At 41.2% G+C, this 25,752-nt stretch overlaps 2 protein-coding genes across 3 annotated transcripts in view; one reads left to right on the top strand and one right to left on the bottom strand.

The window, feature by feature from the left end:
* Positions 1 to 403: 403 nt before the first annotated feature.
* hif1al (hypoxia inducible factor 1 subunit alpha, like) lies at positions 404 to 16,892 on the top strand. The gene is made up of 15 exons (XM_070905978.1): positions 404 to 475; positions 6,243 to 6,433; positions 6,948 to 7,126; positions 8,163 to 8,247; positions 8,597 to 8,712; positions 9,425 to 9,627; positions 9,730 to 9,836; positions 10,229 to 10,376; positions 10,636 to 10,907; positions 11,322 to 11,485; positions 11,608 to 11,700; positions 12,764 to 12,921; positions 13,588 to 13,690; positions 14,405 to 14,528; positions 15,378 to 16,892. The coding sequence occupies exons 1-15, from the start codon at positions 441 to 443 to the stop codon at positions 15,443 to 15,445; spliced, it is 2,046 nt and encodes a 681-aa protein (XP_070762079.1). The 5' UTR covers positions 404 to 440; the 3' UTR covers positions 15,446 to 16,892.
* Positions 16,893 to 19,648: 2,756 nt separating this feature from the next.
* The window catches only part of LOC139285555 (sushi domain-containing protein 6), an 11,959-nt gene continuing 5,855 nt past the window's right edge, over positions 19,649 to 25,752 (bottom strand). For both annotated transcript variants that reach the window (XM_070906134.1, XM_070906135.1), the window contains exons 3-5: positions 23,918 to 24,121; positions 21,765 to 21,909; positions 19,649 to 21,311 (exon numbers count right to left, since the gene is read on the bottom strand). In XM_070906134.1, coding sequence (XP_070762235.1) covers positions 20,975 to 21,311; positions 21,765 to 21,909; positions 23,918 to 24,121 — 686 coding nt within the window. In that variant the 3' untranslated portion in view covers positions 19,649 to 20,974. The remainder of the gene's footprint in view (positions 21,312 to 21,764; positions 21,910 to 23,917; positions 24,122 to 25,752) is intronic.

Raw genomic sequence — 25,752 nt, 5'->3', positions numbered from 1 at the left:
GTTTCAACAGCCATCAGTACCAACGCATGTACATGTGGATCATAGTAACTATAGCTGTTAAACAAATTCAGTGGCGTAAAATGTACAATAGTTCCTTCTAAATTGTATAACAACTATAAATTAACATAAAACATAAATACTAATACAAGTCTCAAAACTGTACTTAATTACAGAACTTGAGTAAATGTACTTAGTTACTTTCCACCACGGCCAAATAGCAAGTCTAAGAATACATCTATGGACATAAAGGATCTAAAACAAAATGTGTCCGAGTACAAACTGGAAGCTCAGTAAGACCTTTATTTTGAAGAGACTGAACGGAAGCAGCGTTTCCTCACAGCTGCTACCTTGACTCAGCTGCTGGTTTGTATCTCCAGTCTCGTCGAGCCAGAATAAACAATAATAAACAGCAGAGTCGCAGCTCTGAGTTCAGTTTGAACATGGAGGAGAAAGAGGAGCCCGTCGCGGTCAAACGGTAGGACTGATTTATGAGAATACACTTGTAATGACTTCTTGTTCCGAGTCGTATTGTTTGTTCACTGTAACTTTCCGACACGAATCACACAGTGAGCCATTAAATAACCCCAGAGTGCGATCGAAATGTCCCAGCTCGGAGGTATTTACTGTCTTCTCGTGTCTGATCGTTTACATTAGACATGATGTCCTATAAACAGGGGCTGGGCTTTGTTTGTGCTTCTCAATAGAGTTCATAGTGAAGTAAACATCCTTTCTGGTATCAGATGCGATATTACTACAATATCCCCCATTATTTATATATATGATTTAGCTGTGACGTGTGTATACACAGGGCACTGTGTTGTTACTGTAGCCACTCAGAGGTCCACAGCAGCCTTTGTTCAGGCCTCAGGCTGCTTCATTAGTGCCACCACAGATTGTGGTTTTCTCTTCATGGATTCACTGTGACTCATATTTCATATTTTACATGTTTTGTTTGTTTTTATTATGTCCAGCAGCCACAGACACATTGAAATAGCTGCAGGTGTGAGTTCACGTTCATGTATAGACTGGCCTCTTGTGACTTTGTGTATCAAGACTTCTTCCAAAATAGCTTATAATTAAAGAAGGAATCCTGAAGCGCTTGAAAAATGTATTACCACCTCCAGACATAAATGAGATTATTAGTTTTGTATTTGCTCTCTGAGGACTTTCTCAAAGCTAAAAGATGCAGCAGTGTGGTTTTCATAAGGATTAAGTAAGGAATGCAGTACTATTTAAGGTTAATACTTTCTAGTACCACATTAAAATACAGCACGTAATACATGTCTTCTGTGAACACCGTTATCATCCATTCATTTGGCACAGAACCATTCTTTTGACTCACAGTTACAGTGTGAAGTTTGAAAATAGGAACTGGTAACATGCAGGTGACTTTGACAGATTAACCTGTCAGCCGCCATAACCACCGGTGTTTAATACAAACACTGAAGCTGGATATAGCTGTCCAGACGGAGACATCATGAGGGAGGAAGGCCTGCACGGTGACCGGAGAGGACCCCCAGTGAGGTCATGGGGAGAGTTTGTAACGCTGCATAAAAGCACAGTGCAGTCTGATGCGTACTGTTGTTTTAGTTGATCAATTAGTTGATTCATCAATTTAGTCGTTCAATATAAAATGAATCAAGTATTTTGATCATTGATTAATCCTTAAGGTAAAATTTCAAGTACGGCTGCAACTAACGACCAATTAAACTGGTTGTTTTCACCATTAATCGTTTAGTCTACAAAATGTCAAAGAATTGTGAAAAATGTTCATCACAATTTCCCAGAGCCCAACATGGCGCCTTCAAATTGTTTCTTTTGTCCTACAAACAGTCCAGAACCTAAAGACTCTTCATTTACATTTAAGAAGCTGGAACCAGCAAGTGTTTCTTTCAGTCGACGAATCGTTGCAGCTTTATATTCAAGCATTAATGCTATAAAACTGCAGATTCTAACTTCTCAGATGTGACTATTTTCAGCTTTATTTGTCCTGTGTACTGTGATAGTAAACTGTATATCAACAAAACAAGGGATTTGAAGACGTCTTCTTGGGCTTTAGGAAACTGTGATGGACATTTTACACTATTTTGTGACGTTTCATAACGTAAACGATGAATGGATTAATTGAGAAAATAACTGGCCCGATTACTGGACAACGAAAACAATCAATAGCTGCAGTCCCACTTTCTTAAATAAAGTCTAAATAAAGTTGAAATCTGAAGTCAAAAGCTCAAAAAAAAACTGTTTAAAAGTTAGTTCAAAAGCTCCGACTTTCTGCTGCCACCTTCATTTGGAATTAATCAATTATTAAAATAGTTGCTGATTATTATTATTTTTCAGTCAACACTACTTTTTACTTAAAATGCTTTGCCTGTGAGACGTGTAAATGACATGCGCAAGTCTCCAGAATCTCAGTGTACATCTCATATGAAGTAATGATCTTAATGCAGAGGACGCTGAGCGGGTGAGCGGGGGAGTGATTCTGGACACGGCTCTGACTGAGGGACACATTTTAATGTCCCTTGAAGCCGTCAGTACTTCAGATGTGTTTTTAACTTTAAAACAATTATTGCTTGAAGCTTTCTTATATTTTTGCGACAATTTTAATGACACAAATTGGCTGTTGGCAAATTCAGATATCATTGTCGTCCAAAAGCCAGTGTGAGTGTAAGAAAACATGTAAAAAAACACGTGTGTGTTCGAGGTCAACACTCTGAGCTCACTGAAAAGAAAACCCTCCCCATTTCAACACACTTTGTTCAGGTGAACAGTGTCCTCCAACACAAACAAGACCCAGTTTCATTTGTTACTCAGAGTTTAATACGCATGTCGTGTGTGTGTGTGTGTGTGTGTGTTTGGGTCTTTGCTCTAGACTTCCTTAAACTGTCCTTCTCTCTTGTAGCTTTCCTTCCTTCCTCATCTGCTGTATGTCTCTCTGACTGTGTTTGTCTCGGTCTCTCTGTCTCTGACTCTGGTTGAGGACAGCAGAGGACATTGTGTTCTCTGTAAATGAGGCCGACCTGCTGGTTATGCTTTACCTTGCGGTTCACACACACCTACTGAACAGATTAGTGTGTGTGTGTGTGTGTATATGTGTTAAAGAAGCTGAAGGCGCACACACACACACACACACACACACACACACACACACACACACACTGACATTGAGCAATAAGAGATGGTGGCCAAGTGCAGTTCTGCTCACTGACCGAGAACACTGTGTTCTCTAAAGCTCCTCCCTGCTGGCAGACTTCTCCTGGCTGTGTCAGGTTGCACGTGTTGGACATGATATTATTACAAGCAGCGTTATTAACAGTAGTAGTGTAGTACTATTAACAGCAGCAGCGGCAGCTGTGGTGGTATGTTGTGTCTGTTGAACAGATTGCCAAGCCATCTGAGACGAACTTGTGATTTTGTTGTTGTTAAATCGTGTTCACTTTTAGTTTTATTTTAGTTTAGTTTTCCAGTCACATTTGATGTTTGTAGGCTTGTAATTTGTAACATAGCAACACAAGTGCTGCATTAAGGCTGCAACTTTCATTACCCATTAACCTGCCGACCAATTATTTGGTCTCTAAAACAATTAGACAATTTCCGATGTTCAGTCGGCCTCCTGTGAACGGACCTGTTCAGGACACCAGGAAGTCGCTTATTATCTCAGCTTGACGGTTGATGTGTGTGTTTCTGGGTGACATGGGTTTGTGTTTTTGTTTATGTGGGTCTGTCTGCATGCCGGCATTCCTCCTGGCGTGAAAGTATGTGTGTGTATAATGGTGGTCGTATCTGTGTGTGTGTGTGTGTGTGTGTGTGTGTTCAGCTGCACTTCACCTCAGATGCATCGCGACAATCCTCAAATATAGAAATACATTTGACTTGAGATATTGAGGCACGTTGGGGATCATCACCTGAAAGATAAATCTCCATCTTTGACGTTTAACACTTAACACTTATTGACTGCTAGGTGTTTCCAGTAAAGACTCTTCAAGCTATTGCGGTGAAAGCTACTCACAGTGTTCCTGGTCCTGGTGTTCTTTGTACAGTGAGCGTGATTTATAAAGTGTCATTTTCTCTACTTCTCCAATGATATGGCTATGAACACGAAGACTTGGCAGATAAAGTGTTGTTCCTTCCAGTGAGGAATGTCTCGGCTGCACTGAGGAGGTCGCTGTGACACTCACATACACACAGATTGTACAAGTGTGTGTGTGTACGTGCGCATGTTCAAAGCTTTGTATAAAAGACATAGTGTGGATGAGTATGGTGTAATAGATTGCTCCCCTCTGTGTTTGTTCTGGAAACTTCAGCTGCCTCTTTGTGAGTGAAGCTCAGTCATCAGAGATTTACTGTGCTTCACAAACTTTATTAATCCCACTTCAAATATTCCTGCAGAGATTATCAGCTTTAGCTGTTAACGCTACCTGTCATGCAGAGCATACAGTAAAGGGGTGTGTCACAGTCTTTGCCAGTTGGCAGGAACATTGTGTCCCACTGTGAGAATACTGAAGGATAGAGTTCACACACTGTGGAAACACCACTGAATGGTGTTTTATTTCACCACATTTAACTCCTAACAGGTTTCTGTGTGCTTTCTGCTTGAAAACAAGTCAACTCTAAAGTGGAGTGAGCAGACAGGAAACATGCAAGCTCAGCATATCAGCTCCACAGTCGAGACATCTGCTTCATTTTGAACTGACATGTTCAGAACACAAGGAAGTCGCTTATTATCTCAGCTTCATTTTGTCAATTTCTGAAAGCTTGTCTCAGCAGGCTTCACACCCTGTGCAACATGCAACACCCTCACCTACCTTCAGACCCGCAGGGACAAAGAAAAACCAGCTTCCAGGACAAACAGCCGTGTAATAAATGTTGTATATACAGAAGTGGCAGCAATATAACTTTGATATGGAGAAACGACAATTACAATATTCAGTCAATTAAGATGTAATACTCAGAGAGTTTCAAACAAAGTGTAGAAGGGTTTGGAGTGAAGATTGTGGATCTGTTCACTGAGCCTGAAACTTGAGACCGAACAGCAATCTGCTAGATTTGTTTCCACCTTGTATTCACAGCTCTGCAGAGCAGTGCTAGTCTGTGAAGTTCAGCCCAACAGATGCTGGATTGTTGAGGCTGATACAGATTCATTATATCGTCTGATAATCCTTTAATTATTTAACATAAACACTGAACGTAAACAAGATTAGATTTGTTGCTTTAATCTGGACAGTTTACAGTGTAAACACCAAATCGTCACTTGAAGAGAGGGAGGGAGGATCTGGGCCGTCTCCCAGTAGCTGAAATAAATAACATTCTGTTCTCTTCATTTTTGGACATTTTCCCATATTTTTGCTATCAGTTCTGTTCCCACTTTGAAAAATAACTTCCAGGAATGTTTATTGAGCTGAACTATAAAGAGACAGAGGTCTTTCTGTCTCACCCCCCTTTAAAAACACCAGAGATGAATTTACAGCTGCTGTGGAGTCGAGGAGATCCCAGAGGGACATTAGAGGGTCCCAAGGCTCCAGAGATGAGACTTTAAGACTCCAGTTACAGATTCCAGACTTTAAATGAGACTTTGAAAGGGCAATAGTTAAGGTTTTTGTTGTTTTAAACAAACACATAATCATAGTACAAAGTATCTGTGATGTGTGTAGTGTATTATTTATTTGGGTTCAAGCAACTGATCCTGAATGCCTCCTTAAAGTGTTTCATAAATCCAGAAGACTGAAAGATGTTACTCTTGACTTGTTGCTATTGCACCAAAAGTTGATGTTTATAATTTAATCATTTCTTTTTTTGCTGGAGTAAAATCATTTGCTTCATGTTTTCTCTGTTGTTTGGTAGTCGATGTGACTTTTTGAGGAGAAGAAACGTATTAAAATTCTTAAAAACAGCATTTTGTTTGTTGTTGGAGGTTGACAGAAGTCAGAGATTCATAATGCAGCTTTAATGACGCTGTAGAGGAAAACTGAGAGATTGAATCAGCAGCAAAACTTTATGGTTTAAGATTGCAAGGTTCAATTTCCTTTCAGCATAAGTTAGTAATATGCGTGTAACTGATTACTGGACTGGAAGAACTGAAGTGTAGTTCTGTGTCAAGTCAAATTGAATAATGAAAAGAGAAAGTGAGTGTCTGAACTGTGTTTTAGAGCTCTGAGAAAAACGCTGAGATAATGTGAAGTGAGGCGTGTGACATCATCTTTGCTTTTATCTTCCTCCTCCTCCTCCTCCTCCTCCTCCTGCAGGACCAGTTCGGAACAGAGGAAGCTGCGTTCTCGTGATGCGGCCAGATGTAGGCGGAGTCAGGAGACAGAGGTGTTTTATGAGCTCGCCCAAACTCTGCCGCTCCCCCGCCGAGTCTCCACCCACCTGGACAAATCCGCCATCATGAGAGTCGCCCTCAGCTTCCTGCGGACGCGCCGCCTCCTCCGACCCGGTAAGAAACTCATCTTCAGACCATGACAGTGAAATCCATCCAGCGTCGCAGGCTTTGCACATTCAGTGTCGGGTTATTTTTGTTCTGCTGATGTGAGCGGGCTCAGTGCTGTTTTGTGAGTAATTAACTCATCAATAATAAAAGGGACAATGCTGAATTTATATCACTCCGTCCACAAACATGAAAAAAGCATCAGGATTTGCACGTGTCAATTCATACCTGAAAGTTGATTCGCTGGAGGACAAAAAAAGGGGTTTATTTTATGCAACTGTTGATGCAAGTTTTTATACTTTGGGTGAGTTCAGGACAAGGTCTGAAAATATGGCAGCAACATGTCCAGTCGCTGGAAAATGAACTAACCGGTACTTCATGTAAATTGTCGCCCACAAAGATGCAGAGTTCCAATTAGGCAGCTATTAGAAATCCAACAGGCAATTAAAGACACTGAAATAGACATAAGTTTTAAATAATGCTCTTCTGTCTGCTGAAATAATCACCTGGTCGTTTTTTATAGCGGGTGAGAATCAGAAAGAGGAGGAGCCTGAAGAGGAAGAGGAGGAGGAGGAGAAGGAGGAAGATCCAATGGACACTTTCTATCCTCAGGCGCTGGCTGGTTTCATCATGGTGATGACGGAGGAGGGAGACATGATCTACCTGACAGAAAACGTCTGCAGACACATCGGCATCACACAGGTACATCACAGCAGCAAAGACAAGATTAATAATAAACTTCACACGCACAGATCATATAGTCTTTAATCTGTTCACACATTTAGTCTTCAAAGCTGTTCTCTTCATTTCAAACCTGCTGGCTTCAGTTCCACATTCATGTGTCGGGCTCAGTTGCTTCTCTGTGTGATGGTCTTGTGATCAGTCAGCATCAACATTTCTGTTTCCACCAGTGTTTTTCCACCTTATCAGCCAGTAGTAGTTTGCTTGTAACACTGTAGCAGATGTAAATGTGAGGAATCACCACTTAACAACAAAAAGAAGAAGTTGAATTTCAGCCTCTTTAGGTTAATTCAACTTCAGAACACTTGTTTTACAGGACAAGATAATTTTTATTCTGTGTTGAAGATATATTGTTTCTCATTCCTAAACCTGTCTTTGGCTCTGGCTCTTGGAGTCGGTGTTTTTACTGTAAGCCTCTGGGACAGTACGTGACCTATTCTGAGTAACTCGAGCAGGATGGAGATCAGAGAGAGACGCCATCCCTTAAATCTATTCTTAGCTCTGTTTGAGATCCAGTTTGTCATTGAAACACATGTAGGTTATGATGACTGCATGCAGGCGTGAACTGTGCTGCCCTGCTGTGTACTGTAGAGCTGTAATGATTTAATCCAGCAGAGACCGCTTCAGTGTCAATTCCCTCAGCAAAGATTCAACGCGTCCTGCCGATGATTTCATTTGATTTCATGCGTTTTGTTTAATTTAACAGAACTACAATAAATAGTTAAACAAAAGTGATTCAGTGAAGATAAATGAATACAGATAAACCTTTAACCACGGCACCTGTCCAAAAATACACGTTTGTACATGAAATACATGCACAAAATACAAAGTAGTATGGTGAATAGTATTTCAGATGAAAGAAACATCTTAATGTGATGTCACTCAATTTTGATTGATCTGAACTTTTAAAATGGATACAGCCGGCTTTCCAACCTCAAACTGACGCACCCGTTTTTGTTTGTTAGTAACAGCTGTTGTTGTTTGTTGTTGTCTACAGCTGGAGCTGCTGGGTCAGAGTATTTATGACTTTGTTCATCCTTGTGATCAGGAGGAGCTCCGAGACCTGCTGACTTCATGTCCAGGTCAGACGCACTGTTTGTTATTACAACAAAAATCCTTAAAAACTGAGACGATGTTCAAGATTTCCTCTCAAACCCAAAGAGGCGTTGTACCATAAAGCTTGGACGTGTGTTCATTTTGATCAGATTTTGGTCTCGTGAGAAGAAGATTAGATGCTTTTCAGTTTCTCTGTCTGTCCTCTATCTCCAGTATTTAAAGCCCTGTGCTGCTGTTTGAGATTATTATGAATGTCAATAAGCAGTCACTGAAGGCTGTCATTTCAACACAGAATGTCTTGGATTGGAAATAAACAACTTTAAGTTGATAAACTTCTGTGAGCTAGCCGCGTTAGCTTTGTCATGTTGCTTTCAGGTTTGAGTAAGAAGCCGTTGTCAGAACAGCAGAGTGAGAGGAGCTTCTTCCTGCGAATTAAGAGCACTCTGACCAACAGGGGGCGCACCGTCAACATCAAGTCTGCTGCCTGGAAGGTTCAGTACTACCAAAGACACACACACACACAAACTTATCTCAGTGCTGAAGTGTGGATGGTTCTGTACAGCCAAGAACAGCTGCTCTGAGGACACACACACACACACACACACACACACACACACACACACACACACACACACACACCCAAAGAGCTATAAGTGGGTAAGACCATCTCTGGCAGTCGGCCCTGATCTCTTCACACTGCTCAGTCTACATGTTCACTTACAGTTCTTATATCACTAAACTGATGAAGACTTGACATACTTGGCAACTTGTCTCAACTCTCTAACACCTTGACATGGCAGGCTTTGCAGAGCCACACAGTTTGGATATTATTAACTATTAGACCTCTGCACTGAATGGATTTGATGTCAGATATATAAAAAAAAACACTGCTAACAGCTTTTTAAGGGAAATTTTCGAGTGCTGTTTTAATGTTCAGCATGCACTATGACTTGCGACTTGCCTTGAGTGACGAGAAAGATTCTTTGATCAGATACTTTCTGAGTACATTGTATTATATATTATCATTATATTAGAATATAGAAGTTCTTGCTGCAGCATTTAATGTGTTTAGGTTTAGAAAAACATGTTTTGTTCTCAGTAAATTATCAAAAAAAAAGCATTCTGTTGGAACTGGAACTGAAGTGGTATCTAAAACAATACTCTGCCCTCCATCTTAACTTAATCTTCTTCCTGTTTCTGCAGGTTCTCCACTGTACAGGTCGCATGCGTCCGTTTGGCGGCAGCGGCGGCGGCGGCGGCAGCTCCACGTCGCCTCCTGCAGCCAGAGTGATGACTGTGCTGTGTGAGCCCATCCCTCACCCGTCCAGCGTGGAGTTCCCTCTGGACACCCGCACCTTCCTCACTCGCCACAGCATGGACCTGCGCTTCACACACTGCGAGGGCAGGTGGGACAAACACGGAGAGAGAGGAATAAAAAATCTTTGAGCCTTTTTTTTGTTTGTGATTTTAATTCTTCTGTTGTTTGTCTTCCATCTTTCTGTTTCCAGGGTGACAGAGTTGGTGGGATACAAACCCGACGATCTGATTGGCCGCTCGGCCTACGAGTTTCATCATGCGCTCGACTCTCATCACATCAACAAGAGCCTGTACACATGTGAGTTTTAATATGTGTGTATGTTTATGTACTGGAGCAGGAAAGAGACATGTACATCACATCATCAGTGGTATAAACAAAGCTGTGTTGTTTCACTCATTTTAACTTTAGTTGAATATATTTGTTCATAAAAACTACCCGAAAACAGTTTAAATTATTTCTATAAACATGTAAAAAACACAACATTTATCACTAATAGAACATTTTTAGGAACTGCTGTAAGAAAATGAGCATATTTGAGCTTTTTCACCATATCTGCATGGCTGAGGTCAGTCAATGTGTTTTGTAGATGTTTTAAGCCCACAAAGGAATGTATAACATCTGTATTTGAAGATTTTGTCTTCTGTCCCTTTTCCCCCATCTGTCCCCATCTCTTGGTCCACTCTGTGTAGTGCTGTCCAAAGGTCAGGTTAGCACCAGCCACTACCGCTTCCTGGCGAACAGCAGCGGCTTCGTCTGGGCGGAGACACAGGCGACCGTCCTCTACAACAGCAAGACGTCGCAGCCCGAGGCCATCGTCTGCCTCAACTTCATACTCAGGTAATTTAAACAGCAGCCAGCTCGCATCACATAACTGGACAGAGCTAGTATTTTCACAACAAGAAGACGTAGAACAGGATGTGGTGTAGAGTTAACATAATGGACGTGAGTGGTAAATATAAACAAACTACAAACTCCTTAGAAACCAAAAGATCACCAAAATGCCAACGTTTTCTTCTGTTTTCTCTTCTTCTCACTCTGTCTTCTTCTTTTTCACCTTCTACGTCGTCGTCGTCATCGTCGTCTTCTTCTTCTGCAGTGCCGTGGAGCAGCCAGATGTTGTTTTCTCCATTGAGCAGATCCCTTGTGGCCAGGCTGAACCCCACTCACCAGCGCTCGCAGCAGAGGATTATGGGACTTCTGACACTTCTGACCCTGTCAGTGAGCGTCTCGCCAGCTCCTGTCAGACTGAGGACGCAGGTTCGAGTCCCAGCAGCGCAGCAGAGCTCTTCTTCAAACTGAAGGAGCAGCCAGAGGAGCTCGTCCAGCTGGCTCCTGAGGCCAGAGACGCCATCGTGCCTCTGACAGGAGGTGAGACACAAAGAGTTAGTTATTAGTTTACCTCATTGCCCAAGATGTAAACTAGCTATGGTTTCTCTTTATTCATTCAGTTCAGTTCAATCAGTAGCATGCTGTCTGGAGTTTTACTTTCTTCTGCTTTTAAGGCAAAACAACACTAAGTTTTAATGTTTACCATGTTCACCATCTTAGGGTTAGGCATGTTAGCATGCTAACATTTGCTAATTAGCACGAAGTGCAGCTGAGGTCAGTTTTACAGTTTTAGTCATAAACTCAAGTTAAATTAAGACGGTCATGTGTCCCAGATATGTGTCTTAAGTTAGAGTTTAAGGGGTTTTGCCATATAATGTAAAGTGTTTAGATTTAAATTCAATCTTCAAAGAGTTGAATTATTCAGTTTTCTGAACTCTTCTTTTTCTGGCTCAGATTTTGTTGAGCTGTCGTTCGCCAGTCCGTCCAGTCCAAACTCCGTGCCGGACCACCCTCAGGATCTGTGCAGTCCACAGCTGCGACAGCTGCTTTCACCCATCTTCAACCCCATCACTCCACCCTCATCATCATCACCAACCTCCTCACTTGATTCTGACCTGGTAAATATGAGCCTTAAATCTTCTTTCAACGTTGAAAGTATTCGTTTCTCTGTGTGATTTAACTGTTTCCTCTCTCTCTCTCTTTGTATTTTCTGTGTTGTGATGTCTGTCGACCTCCTCAGAGCTGTGAGGAGAACGTGATGGACACCAGCGAGGTGGAGAAGTTCTTTGCCATTTGGTCAGAAGATGGTCAGAAGACAAGAGAAAGACAGGAGGTAAGAGCAGAAAACATAAAAGTAATAATAATAAGCTTTATTTCTCCAAAACCTCTCAAAAGTTACAAAGTGTTTTACACAGAAGGATTAAACGTGTCAGGAGGCAAAAAAAATGACAATATTATAAGATGTAAACAATAATAAAACAAACGTGTACCTACAACAAGCCTCAGATCTTCAGACAGGGAGTTCCAGAGCTGAGAGGTCCTGACCGCAAAAGCCCCGTCACCTTTAGTTCTGAACCAGGACTTAGGAACAGTCAGCAGAGCCCTGCCTGAGGATCTGAGGCTCTGGCTCACGAGGGAGCAGTAATTCAGCAATATAGCTGGGAGCTAAACCAGTGTTTCAAAGGTAATCAGACCAATCGAAAAATCTATTTTAAAACTGACTGGTAAACAAGTGGAGAGGCTGAAACAGGCCCATATGATCTTGTTTGTACCAGCGACAGTCTCCTCTTAGAAGACCATGTTTTTGTCTGTTTGCATGTCAATTCAATAAAAAAAAATCTGTACCACAAATCCCACAGGGAAAATCAAATAAGAATACAGCTTGCAGCACAAACATGCTGTATAACTGTTATAAAATTACTTTTGACAGCATTTTCTGACCTGCAGTTGTCACAGTTGGGACATAAATCTGGAGGAAAATTGGTTTCATCTGATCTCCTCCTGGTAGAATATCTGACTATTTGGTGAAAAGTGGTGAAAGCAAAAATGAAGATGTCATTCCAAAGAGCAGACAACATAAGACAGAAATGACCTTAAACTATCAACTACCCATCAGATCCAACCTGCTCAAATCTGATGACTATAAACACTAAAAACCAGTTGTCAACTAAATGTTGATGGTGGAACCTTAAAATGTATATAAGAAATGGAAAACTCATAAAAATGTCCACACAAACAGAGGGATCACTTTTGGTCATTTCAAACCAAATGAAACTCATCCTTGTTACATTTTTCACACATAAAGTGTTGACGTGGACATCTTGTCCGTCTGTGTAGCCATGACATCATACCTGTTTTCCTCTCTTGACTTCAGTTTCCTGTCTGTTTTCTCTCAGGACATGGAGGGGATGGATCTGGACATGTTGGCTCCTTACATCTCTATGGACGATGACTTCCAGCTGACCGTCCTCAGTGTTTTGCCAGTGGAAGCAGGCAAACCTTCGTCCTCATCGTCTGAAGCTGTGACACATGCAGTCAGAGTGAGCAGGAAACGGTAGGACAGGCCAGTTCCCGGTGGATGAATTATATTTGTCTATGTAGCCTTTGATAATTAAATAAAGGATGTTCACACAGCATAACTGGAGCTGCAGAAATCTAAACATGTTTGATGGTTCTTTTAGTTAGTATTTCACTCCAAAATGAGATGATCAGTATAGTAAGCATACCTTTTATTATATGATTATTATTAGCTTTTAACATATCACACATTGAACACTAATGCTATAATAATTTGTGAAATACTGACTGATTCACAAGCTTTGTTTCGTGAGTTGAGACTTTATCTAGTGGATAATAAATGTTCATCACACTCCAGAAACAAACATCATTTTACACTTTACATCTAGTGGGACACAAAATGTACAATTTGTCCAGAGGGTGGCGCAACAGGAAAGGCCATGTTGTTAGCTAAAGCAAATGGGTTTATCCTCTGTACGGTGGCCACTTCAGGACAAACTAGGACCCATCAGCTCACTTCTGCATGGAAGGCTAGTGGATGTCCTCAGCTGTACTTTGGGCTGAATGCCAACACCAGCTACTTATTCACTTCTTTACCTGCTTGAATGTAGTGTTGGCAAAGTAGGTTGTACACAGTTTACAATGCAAGTCACAAGATTCTGCATGTAAAAAACAAAACTGTCTCTGTCCGTCTCTCTTTAAGGACTCATAACCCAGATGAGTCCCAGCTGAGGATTCAGGACAAGAGACAGAAACAAGATGCTTCCTCAATAGAAGAGGAACTTCTTCTCAGCCACAGATTACTGGTGAGTGGAAGAGGAAGGTAGGAGGAAGAGGAGGAAAATGTGTTTATCCAGCACCTTTAAGAAGTTTACAAAGTGCTTTAGAGAATGAAAGGTATGTATGTATTTGATAATAATAAAGAACATTTACCTGAAACAAGTGAAACTTCCAGAAGAAGGTTCAGCAGGACAATCATTTGACTTGATTATTAATAAGTCTGAACTCTTGGCAGAGTAGAGAGGAGAACACAGTCGTGACTGTCACATGAAACAAAAGCGTCCGTCAGTGTGCTTTGATTCACTTCAGTTTGGTTGATTTGAAACAGTTAAATCCCCAAATCTGATGAGTTACATACTATCAGATCATTACACGGACGCCTTCATCCAAAACATCTCACAGCACTCTAATTATTTTCACAGGAAGCACCGAACATAACATCAGCGGTTATTAGTGAAACAATGAGTGTATTTATCTCGACACTGAAGCCCTGATCACTGTGAAACTGTTAAATCAATATTTAAATTATATTTACATGGTTTGAAATATTTCAGTTTCTCTAATCACTCAATTTACACCGAATGTATCATTATAATTAACTTTAAAAAATAGAGCTTAGGGAATGATTTCAACCCAATTAATGAAAATTGTTCAAGACAGTTTTATCAAACTAAGCTTTGACTTGTCAAGGTGTGTCATCTCCTCACTCCCTCTGATCATTGTTTAAACTCCGTGTCCAGGGCTGTCTGGAGGAAACCGACCAATCAGATTCGGTCCTGGACCTGGGGCCAGGGATGCAGAGTCGGCTGCTCACAGACAGAGACCCTCTGTTAGGAGGCATACAGGGACTCTGTAGTACGGCAGGTGAGATAACACACTCGCAGTTACAGAGAAACTGATTCAACAGTTTCAGCCTCAGGCTTTTGAAATCAGTGTGAGTCTCAACTTCAAATGATGAAATCATAAATCTGGATCAGCGCTTGAGGTTCGACAGTAATGTTTTTGGCTCCCAGAGGAGTTCAAAACGAAAAGCTTGTTCAACACACGCTTGTTTGTGGTGACATGACACTTTTTGGTGGCCATGTTGGAGGTCTACAGCTCTGTATTTGTTTTAAATGGAACATCTCTCCTGCCTCAACAGATTCAGTTGATTCTCTTCTGAACTGTGTTTTTAATCTCCGATCCGCCTGACTGATTTATTTATTCTTAAAAGTTAAGACACAAAATATTCCAGGATCAGTTATAGTTAATCTTTTTCTTCATATATGGTTCACATTGGTCATTATGTATCAAAGCACCAGTGCAGAGCATTGTGTGCACATGTTCTCCAGTCACCTAATGTAGTTTTCATGTCCAATATTTAAAAGTTGTTGTTTACTGATTTCTTAAATGTGTTTTTTCTGATTTTTAAAAAAGATTGCTATATATTTTTTATATCCATCTAAAACCTCATTTACGTGTGATATTAACATGTGATGTATCTGTAGCATCAGATTATGGAGCCATTGTATTTACATTTGGTATTATAAAGCTTTCTCATTATCTCAATTCTGCCTGCCTTTTATAATATGCAAATTTCTGTATCCAGATGTTAAAATTAGGTGTAAATGAGGCCTTGAAGTGATATTCCACCCAAAATTGTCCCTCTGTATGAGAGCAAGGAGGTTGTCATCACACTTCCAAAGTTTCAAACTGCGTGTCTCTATCTTCCAGCTCTGATGAGGGACATGTTCATACCTCTCCCACCTGACCTGTCGCCGCCTCTCTCGCCTTTGACTTGACATAGTTGGCTTGACATCTGCGCTTAAAGCCAGAAGGCCGACACCGGATCTGTCTTCAAACACAGCAACCTGAGCGCACACAAATATAAACTCACACACGCTGCTTAACCCTAAGGTGAGGTGACCACGATGCTTGTAGCTGAAGCAGGACTGTCACTCATGTTGGGTTGTTGGGCAGGTGGGAGGTGCTGACAGCACTGCAGTTCGCTTTCTTTAACCCATCACTGCAAAGTCACTTGTTTTCTTTCTACATTTACTCTTTATCACTGATTTAATGTGAGAAACCATCATTGTGGTCAGTCTGTTTCATGGAAACAGCAGGTGGTGCTAAGATTTTTAAAATCCTACTTCGATTAAACATTGAAACAAACCTTGAAATGTATTTCTCTAAGAAGCTCATTTCAATTTATCGCAGCTTTCAAGTTTATCACATTTGATCTGTTTCAGTGCTTCTATCATCATTTAAATGTGCGCAGGAACTCCCTTAATGCTCTGCTTTGACTTTGAGCCAACATCTGTCGAATATGAAGTTTTCTGCTGTTATACTTTTCTTTTGAGTTCAAACAAAATCTATCTCACTGCCATGTTGTGTTCTTCCAGATGACAAACAAATGTGCAAATATCAGTGGCATCGTTTATTTCAGTGGCAAACTTTTACGTCTTTTTATACACTTTGTAATAGTGCATTTACCAGGAAGATGAATTCTGAACTGTTATTACTGTGTTATCAAAAACCAACAATCAACAATGGTGTTTGTTTTAATCTTCCTGAGGCGCCACGTGGGTGGAGTTACCTTATCCAACACTCCCATAAAGCTAATGTCAGGTGATCAATCACAGGAAAGTTTAGTAACCATCACCATGACTGTGAAGTGTTTCCTCTGTGGTGAACTCATTCAGGCAGTGGACTCAAACAAATCATAAATCATGCAGATTTTCTGCAGTTTGATTTGTCCTTTTATCATAATTGTAAATATATAATCAGATTAATTTGCAGCACTGAAGCTGTTACCATTAATGAGACAAACCGTAGAGTCAGCTTGTTTATATACTCATTAGACATGTAATTCAGCACAAGTATTCATGTTTTGTCATTAGTTATACATGTACGAGCTGAAAGTAGACTTGTAGTTTTCAGTTGCAGTGTTTGATGATATATTGTGATGCTTTTGCACCGTCTGAGATGGGGAGGAGACTTCTGTTATTTCCTACATATAAACCCTAAAACGGCCCACCCTGTTAAATATCTGTCCTAATTACAGTTTTTATTTCAGACATTTCCTCACTTTCCTCTTCCAAAGTTCTATGTGCCTTTTATTATCCAAGAAAAGCCATTTCATTGAAGTCTGCGCTAACAGTCCCCAAAATTAGAAACTGTTATGCTTTCTTTTGCTTTTACCCTTTATCCTGTATGCATTCTTAAGCTAAATAAAGCTGTTGAAGCGAATGTGAAGCTGCTGTGTGATCTGTGTTCAGAGGTGAAACATTGACCTCACTCAGGGAGGCACGGCTCCGGCTGTAAGCTGTAGGTGATTATCAGTAAATGTTTATCTTCCCAGGAACAGGAGCGTCTATCCACGGCAACGCAGGTCTGATCGCCTCATCACAGTCCAAACAGATAAATCACATATTTGCGGTCAATGTGCACAGGCTTTTAGCTTGAAAGTGATATTCTAACTAAAACACAAAACCGTATTATGTCATTAAACAAAGTGTTGACTGTGAACTGCTGTTTTTATTTATATAACTGTTCGAAGTTTAAAGGGATCAATTTATCCAATATTTCACATAAGCAAAAATTAGAAAATCCCAAAAATTAAAATAGATTTGCATAATAACAGAACATAGTTTTTTTTTCTTCTTTCCTACACCATTAATCATATCACGACCCCTCAGATCTATCTTGTTACCATTTGGAGGGACTCGACCCCTAGGTTGGGAACCACTGGACTGTCTCTATCCTTCCAGCTCTCTATCTACACCTGGTTAAACTAACCAGGTGTAGATAGAGAGCTGGAAGGCTCTGGAATCACACTGCTTCCACACACTGATATCACGCACTGGAGTCACTCACTGGTTCCGCACACTGGCGGATATTCTCGTATTCCAGCTGTGAGATTCTTCCCTCGGCCTCACTGGTTCTGGAGCCTAGTTTAGCAACGTCTGAATTCAGTGAGTCGAAATTATTATCTCCCACTTTCTGTATTTTCTGTTGCAGGTCTTGATTCATGTTGCGAATTTCATTCAGTATCTCAGAGTTATATTATATTTTCCTAAAATGTTGTGAAGTTGAAAGTGAAAATAAATAATTAAGTACAGTACTTGAATAAATGTACTTAATTATGTCCCACCCCTGGTATTGGGAAACACTGGTTTGTCTTTATCAATGACTTGTCCACATCCATCCATTCATCTGACTGTAACCACAGCTGACTGTTTACAGTAAACGGGACCAACTCTTCTCCTTTTCATGTCCTGACAGACTCATCCAACCGACTTCTTCTTTTGGTCAAACTGGACAAACTCCTCCAACATGCCCAGAGATCAGACTAAAGCAGGAAGTCTGATTTTTAACCCTTAATCACCACCATCACGTGCCACCGCTGCACTGCAACAAACACCAGTTTCATACAGCAGTCAGTCCTTGTAATGATTCTTACAGGAATGATTCATAACGAGTATTTGAATCACTATCCTGTTTCCATGGAAAGAATCCTCACAGGAAGTGATGTGTTTCATGTTTATGGACAGTTTGGAATAAACACAAAAAGGCAAAAAGAAACATGAGGCCACACTTATTATCTGTAAGAATAAACTGTAGTAGTAGAAACAATAAAGCAATTAGCACCGATCAACAAAACTTATTTTGATTATTTTAAAATCTATACATCTTAAAATGTCCATGTGTTATCATCCTGTGTCAGAAATCTAAGAAAGTGATGATTTTCATCAAATTTTAACACTCAATGTTCTTTGCACAATATGAAAACTAAAGAGGTACTTGCTGGTGTTTAAAAACGTAAATGTATGTCTGGTTTCATTATGCAGTAAAGATTCCTACAGAATCTGGTCAGTGCAACATGCAAAAGGTTGCAGGTTTTTATCTTTTAAACTTCCGTCTTCACTCATCCATGGTGAGGTGAACACGTTTTCACAAATTCAGAAAGTCACTGTTGTTATTGAGCTCTGATAGTGTTTACATTAATTTCTCTTCCTGTTGACACAAGAAAACAATTATCAACGTTATTGCCCAATGTTGTTGTTGTGGTGTGGACTGACCTGCAGCAGGTCAACTCTGCATCAACTCGGTAAGTCAAGCCGGGAAACATGGACACGTCTTCTGGCAGCAGAGCAGCAAATGTTACAACCAAAGAGCAAACTATGATATTAGACAAATACGAAGAAGTTAACCACATCATCCAGGCTAAAAGCAACACAGCTGCAGCTGCCAAATGCAGGAAGGACCGCTGGCAAAAAATCACATTGTGTGAATGCATGCGGCTTAAAATATCACTGCCCCGTCATTAGGGCGTGAGGAGATCTGACTATAATTACATTGTGTATTCTATTCATCTGTTGTTTAGATGTATTCTTATGATGTGTATGACAATTTTAGTCTTGTTCTATCAGCTGCAGCCCCAGTGTTTCAAAGGGACTTGAGAGCAAATTAAAGTGAGTAGGCTTACATTCATATCTTATAGGTATAACAAGTACAAGGCTTTAGTACAGTCAGTCTCTGTCGGAGGATGATATCGGTGTACAAAAGCACAACGAAATGCACACGTAAGTCATTCCCTCTGACCAGAATCTATATCTCTCATAAAAAAAAACACTCTGCCCCCCTAAGAGACCCTCTCACGATCCACACTGAGCTCCACGGGATCTTCTATGATTAGTGATGCCATTTTCCAAGAGAATTGATTGGTCAGTAGACGGTGCTTTTATATGAGTTGATCTGTTATCTTGAGCATTAACCTGCTCCGGAGCAGGTTAGGTTTGCAGCATAAGTTACCATGGTGATGTACCACGGTAAAATGTGAACCACCGTCGTAACCCTGCAAACCCAGGGTTAACCGTGAGGTTACCTCGCTAACCTCAAATCCTGCTCTGCAGTACAGGCCTCAGGTGTGTCCTGTATGTGCTGCAATACTGACAAACCCAGATGACGCAAATTAACTTCAAGTCACAAACAAGGCCAAGATGTCAAAAAAAGAAACATCTCAACATTTATTCAGCATATAATTCTGTGCTATAATACAATATACAAATAATCTTTCTGTAAGTATTACAATCCATATAATAGTTAGATTTGTTCCCACAAAATATAACATAATATACATTCAAGGTCTGTGAAGGCGTCAGTTGCTCTGAAGAGGTCACAGAGAGGAAATCAATGTTTGATCACTGATGAGTTTCACGTTATTTGGGGGATTTGGTCCCACATCTGTGTTATTTAGAGGATTATTTTAATAAAAGCACCAAGGTGTCACCAACGCCACCTGGGCAAATAAATGTAAAATCCTTTCTTGTTACTGTACATGTATATTAATCAAAATATTATTTGTTTTTACTTCACTCACCACTGAATGAACACAGGTCAAACACTTTTAAAGACTGTTTGGTTTCCAAGCATTTTCAAGTCTCTAAATATCTGCTGTACACAAAATTAACATCTTTTTTAAATTAACATCACAACAAGCTGTTGGTCCAAATTGAGTTTCACAAAGTCACCATCTATTACCCAAGTATCTGTGCACCACGCTGGCTCCAAGTCCACAACATGTGCACCACAATCCAATATGACTCAAAGAGAAAGGCTGTACAACAGTCTCAGATAGAAATGGAATAGAGTCAGTTGCCGAGGAAACACACAGGTTTCTGCAACAGCACACCGGCAACTTCACGAAGGAAGCCTCGATTAGCCCCGTCACTGACAGGAAGGATAGACGACGTCTCCAGAACAACACTGAAAACACACACATACACACACTTTTATATGACTGCTGTCCAGTGAAAACCTCATCATTCCAGTTTGGGTGATACTTTCTCAAGATTTTTATATTTAAACTGAAGAATTACATTCTCATAAACAATGACATGCATTGTTTTGTTCCTGAAGAGAAAACATTCTGGATACAAGGTTTTCACCAGACATAAACCCTCTTCTGCCACATACATTCATACAACACACTATGCAATCAACATTTCATTTATAGATGCACTTTAGCCCTCTTCGGTCAGGTCTTTGTGACCTAACACCTGGCCAATCAGAGTTTATCAGCTTTGTCTAAAATACCGTGTGATAGGACAGAGTGTCCTGATCCTGGTGAGCTGCAGCCAACCAGGAAAAGTGCAGGCAGCACAGGAGTCTGCTGTCAGTCCGTCTTTTTGTTTCTTTTCAGCCGTCATTTGGCTTTTATCATCTGCAGAGTAAACACTGCACTGCAGCAATTAGCTGTCAATCAAAACCGTGCCTTCATTGCTAAACAACTGCACCCTGTGTCACATATGAACCCCACAGTCTGTCAATCAAGTGTCCTTGTCATCTGAAAGTGCAACGCGTAGATGCCGGACGTCCCCGTCACTCATCCTGTCTCTGGGATGTGATGACTGGACCTCCTCGTAAGGGGGAGGGGGGTTTTCGGGGCTATGGCTGGACAGGAGGGGACGGTGACTGCCGTCCGATTGGTTGTTGAGAGTCTGGTGACAGCTGGGAGCCTCCTGAGCCAACAGAAGCTGGGTGGGTCCGGGAGCTGAGCAGGCGGGGAGGCGCTGCCCCCAGCTGCCGTACACCGCCTCCTCGTAGGAGGGGAGAGACACAGGAAGTCCGTCCGCCATCAAGTCCAGCTGGTCTGACGAGCGACGACTGCTGGGACAGAGAGAGAGAGAGAGAGTTGCTTCATGTGGAATAAGCAGGTGTTGTTGTACAGGTGTTGTTGCCTGTTGTGGTTCAGTTTCACTTGTTTTCCTACAAAACTGTTCCATCAGTGGTCCCCAACCATTTCTGTCTGATGAACCTCCTCATCGACACCACCTGTCAGGTCCCAAATGTGTTCATTTATTTGATACTATTATCATATAAAAAGGTAGACATGGTTACAATTTATTTTATACAACATTGTGCTTCTGGATATTTTATATTGCATTTGTTCTGGAGCGGCTCATCATCATCATCATCATCATCAGTGTGCTACAGTAACTAGTTTTCATAAACTCTCCATCGCAGCACGTCGGTGGAGTTTAGAATCCTTTTGTGGAACACAAATATGTGGATGTAGCCCTGGTTTGGAATCACTGCAGTAACTAATCTTCTTCTTACCTGTGTGATTGACAGGGGTAGAGGCGGGACTTGACAACCAGGCATGCAGTGGTGGTGAGCAGAAAGATGGACACGCCTACTGCTGTTGTGGCCATGCTGGGCATCGAGTCGTTCACTTTGTCGCCAGAGTTCACGTTAGGACCCTCTGAGGGGGAGAAAGACAAATGTTGAGAGTAGAAACACAACTACAGACACCAAAAACTACACAACGATGGGCTGTTTCTGGAGGAAGTGACCTGAGAAAGTGTAAGCTGAATTTTTTTGGCTTTTGGACTTTTGGCCGGACAAAACAAGCGATTTGAAGATGTCCATTTGGGAGCTAAAAACTTGTGATGAACCTTTTCCCACGATGTTTTTAATATATTAAATGATTAATCGAGAAATAAACATTGAAACTAATCATTAATTGCAAAAAGATCTCATCTGGCCAATTATCCAACAGCAAATGTAGCTTGTGTTACATTTTAAAATGCTGATTTGGTGGTTATATAATTGCAAAAGGTAGATACAACTTTAAGACAATGAGCTGAAGCTATGCAAGAAGATTACACACTTACAATTAATATGGAAAAAAACAGGTATTCTGGCTAGACGGGCTTAACAGAAAAGGATTATCAAATACAAGATCTATGAGAGGAAGCGTTTCATCTCGTGATGTGGTTTCTCTGTTCCCCTGACTAAATGGCAATAGCTTTCCATGAGGCTCTGACAGCGTCAACACTGAGGAAATGTTTAATGGTTATTATGGTGGCTTCACCCACTTCCTCGTTCTGAGCTCTGACTTCCTGTCGCAGCGTGTTTGAGTGAATGGCGACAGAGGAAGTCGGAACTGGTCTGAGGAAAGTAAAGCTTCAAGTTCCCCAGCAGAGAGTCTGAGCATGTCTGCATGTTGCTGTTAAGTAGGTCAAAAGATAAACGCGCTGCTGCTGCTGCTGCTGCTGCTGCTGCTGCTGCTGCTGCTGCTGCTGGGTTTGTATCAGAGGGACCAGCCCAAGATTCTTCCTGATCTTACTGATTAAAGATGACATGTAGAATCAGATCGGACTGGAAAGACTTTCATGACTTTGTGAGAAGAGACAAAAATCGATCGCAAACAAAATACAAAAACATTTTGTGCTGCACTAAAAACTCCCAGAGGCCTTTGAGGAGTCTCACACAGCCGGATCACATCTCATGTCTGGAATAGGCTATAACACATATTTTAGGAATAGCTAAACCCACTGAGAATCAAACCCCATAACCCAACCATAGCAACTACACGCCGTCTGCTTCCTGAACACTCATAACAAGAAGGAACTGTCATAAAGTGACTAATCAGCCCTTAAACGTGGGTCTGGGTCAAAGCTGTGATGAGTCATGAATAAATTAGAAACTGAGCTAATCACGGAGGAATGCTGTGTGACGCCCGGGGCTGCTGGGAAATGTCAAGAGATGTATACAGTCGTCCAAGAACATCTGCTTACTAATAAAGGCAATCACATGTCACATGACTTGACTCCAAACTCAGGACCCGGAGAGAGCAGACAGTTAAACATGAGAGGCCCCAGAGGGAATCGAACTACTAACCCGGCTGTTTGTGCGCGATCTACTGAGCTCCACAGAATTGAAATGTTCTCCCTGCTACGACTGACAGCATGGTGGATGTTGTATAAAACACGCTGAATCTGATTTCCTTTAAGGTTTGGAGGAAGAGACCCAAAACCCCGTCTCAGCGAGACATGTTATGAAAGGATCAAGGTGAACTCTGAGCTCACTGTCCTCAATAATTGTCCTTTTGTTATAAATCCAAAAAACACAATAAATAACAACTTTACATTTGACTTGTAAATAACAACTCAGATGTAAAGGTTTTCCTCCCACCCAGACAGATGCTGAGCCAATCGCATATCTTAACTTTATTTATCAAGGCTCATGTTTGCTGAGGCCTCATCAGAACGAAGAGACTCCCGGTACAGTGTTGTTGTTGCCAAAAATGACTTATTTTGTCCGACCAACCAAAGTAAAAAAGCAGCAAATTCTCACATTTGAGAAGGTGAAACAAGAAAATGTTTAATCTATTGATAGACTCATCCGTTAATGGACAAACCTTTTGAACCTCAAAGGATACGTAGAAAACATTAGAATCCAGAGAATTCAGTCTTCATGACTCTTACCTTTGATAGGGATGCAGGCAGGTATTGGAGGCTGCCACCTCCCGTGGCGGCACCTGGAGACACGGACCTTGCTGTTGATGTGGTACCCGGGCTCACAGAAGAAATGGATGGAGCTCTTCTGGGGGAAACCTCGACATGGGGACGGATCACAGCGGAAGCCTCCATGTTCTGGCACCAGAGGGTGAGTGCAGTTGCTCAGTCTGCCTGCAGAGACACAAAACACAGAGAGATAAGGTTATATTATTGTGTTGCCTTCATGGAATTCAAGATTATTAGTAGCCTCTACGTCACAAAATTGCTACTGGTTAATGTTTATATTTCTCAGAATTAAAACCCTCCTCTTTCTTACCCCTCCTCCATCTCTGCAGTACTACTCCACGTGTATTTGTTGTTTTTTTTGGCTTTATAGAGGAGGACAAACATTCTGGAGGTGATCTCACAAGCTGCCATCAACTCTGAGAGATTTCTCTCAGTTTGCATTGTAAGAACAGTGATTTCTCCTCATTTTGTGCAGTAGAGGCATGCGGAGGCTGCCAGTCTCTTCAGCTACTGTCCAGTTGTTTGTGGTAATTGTATGGTTATCCTATCATTGATGTGGTAATAATTCATAGATTTTAAAACATCACAAACAGCACATGTCAGAGATATTTTAGGAAAAGAAAAATCGGACATCCATCAGCAGTAGATGAAGTGGTCATTTACTGAGCAGCTTCTGACTGTGAATCTTGTTGCTGCTGTCTGTGCCTCTGTTTGTTTGTTTTGTTGACGTTGTTTCAGCACTCTGAGAAGACACGATGTCGAGGTGAAAGGATGATGGAGGAGACACCCGCTGGGAATAACACTGGCACAGTGTGAAAGGACAACAAGGTGATATTGTTACTGTAAGCAAATGCTGACATGGTTCTATAGAGGGTCGGGATTTGGTTTAGGTACCTATTTCTACACGTGTGCTGCACAACGTGTACTCACTCGGTAAAAAGCACTCAGAAACAACCACCTTTGTCTTACCCAATGGGCAGCTTTGCCAGAGGAGCCAACGCTGTTACCCACTTCCTCTATTTCTTCCCCCTCCATCTTAAAAGTCTGCGTCTGCAGAATTGTGATTTCCACTGCACCCGCAAGCTCCTTAACCCCAAACATCAACATGTGAAGAGTAGGTCAAGTGTGAGGCTGAGAGTGGAAAATCACTAGAATATCTGCAGATCTACAGTGAGAAAAGTTAGAGGCTTTCAACTAAATGTTTTTCTCACTCTGAAAGCAAGTTTAATTTGAACCGTTATGTCAGAAACAGGAAGGAGACCAAGTCACAGCCAACTTTGTCCCAAAAGACTTTGAGGCGGAGTGAGCGCGATGAGCTGCACAGAAAGCGGCTGCTTCCTGCAACATGCTGCCTATAGTTCATTTAGTGTTTCACAATCAGTCATCATAAAAGTGTGATAAAACTGTGCGCTTCAATCCAAACCACTGGTGAACACTGTGTCATATTTACAGCTAAACCGTAATTCTGGGTAATGACGTTTTTTAAGGTTGTTTCAGTGTCTCACTGCTGTGGTACATCTCAATAAAATGATTAGAAACAGTCATCGTTTTCAAAGGATTCCCTGTTTTTTCAGTTTCACACCGTTGAATTATTACTAACGAGGAGAGCCGTCAGCTTAAAGTCACCATTAAATCCAAAAGGTTTGTGGTTGCTGCAACCAAATATTTCATAATATGTGTATATAAAAGGAGCATTAAGTCTTTTCTCCTTTGATAGATCAACACAACAAAACTTAATTTACAAAATGCAACAAACTGAATAAAGGATGCAATATGAAAAATATCTTCCATATCTT

Source organism: Enoplosus armatus, chromosome 5, assembly GCF_043641665.1.
Source record: "Enoplosus armatus isolate fEnoArm2 chromosome 5, fEnoArm2.hap1, whole genome shotgun sequence".
Taxonomy (NCBI): Eukaryota; Metazoa; Chordata; class Actinopteri; order Centrarchiformes; family Enoplosidae; genus Enoplosus; species Enoplosus armatus.
The sequence above is the reverse complement of the archived record's forward strand: the minus strand, read 5'-3'. Positions and strand labels throughout refer to the sequence as shown.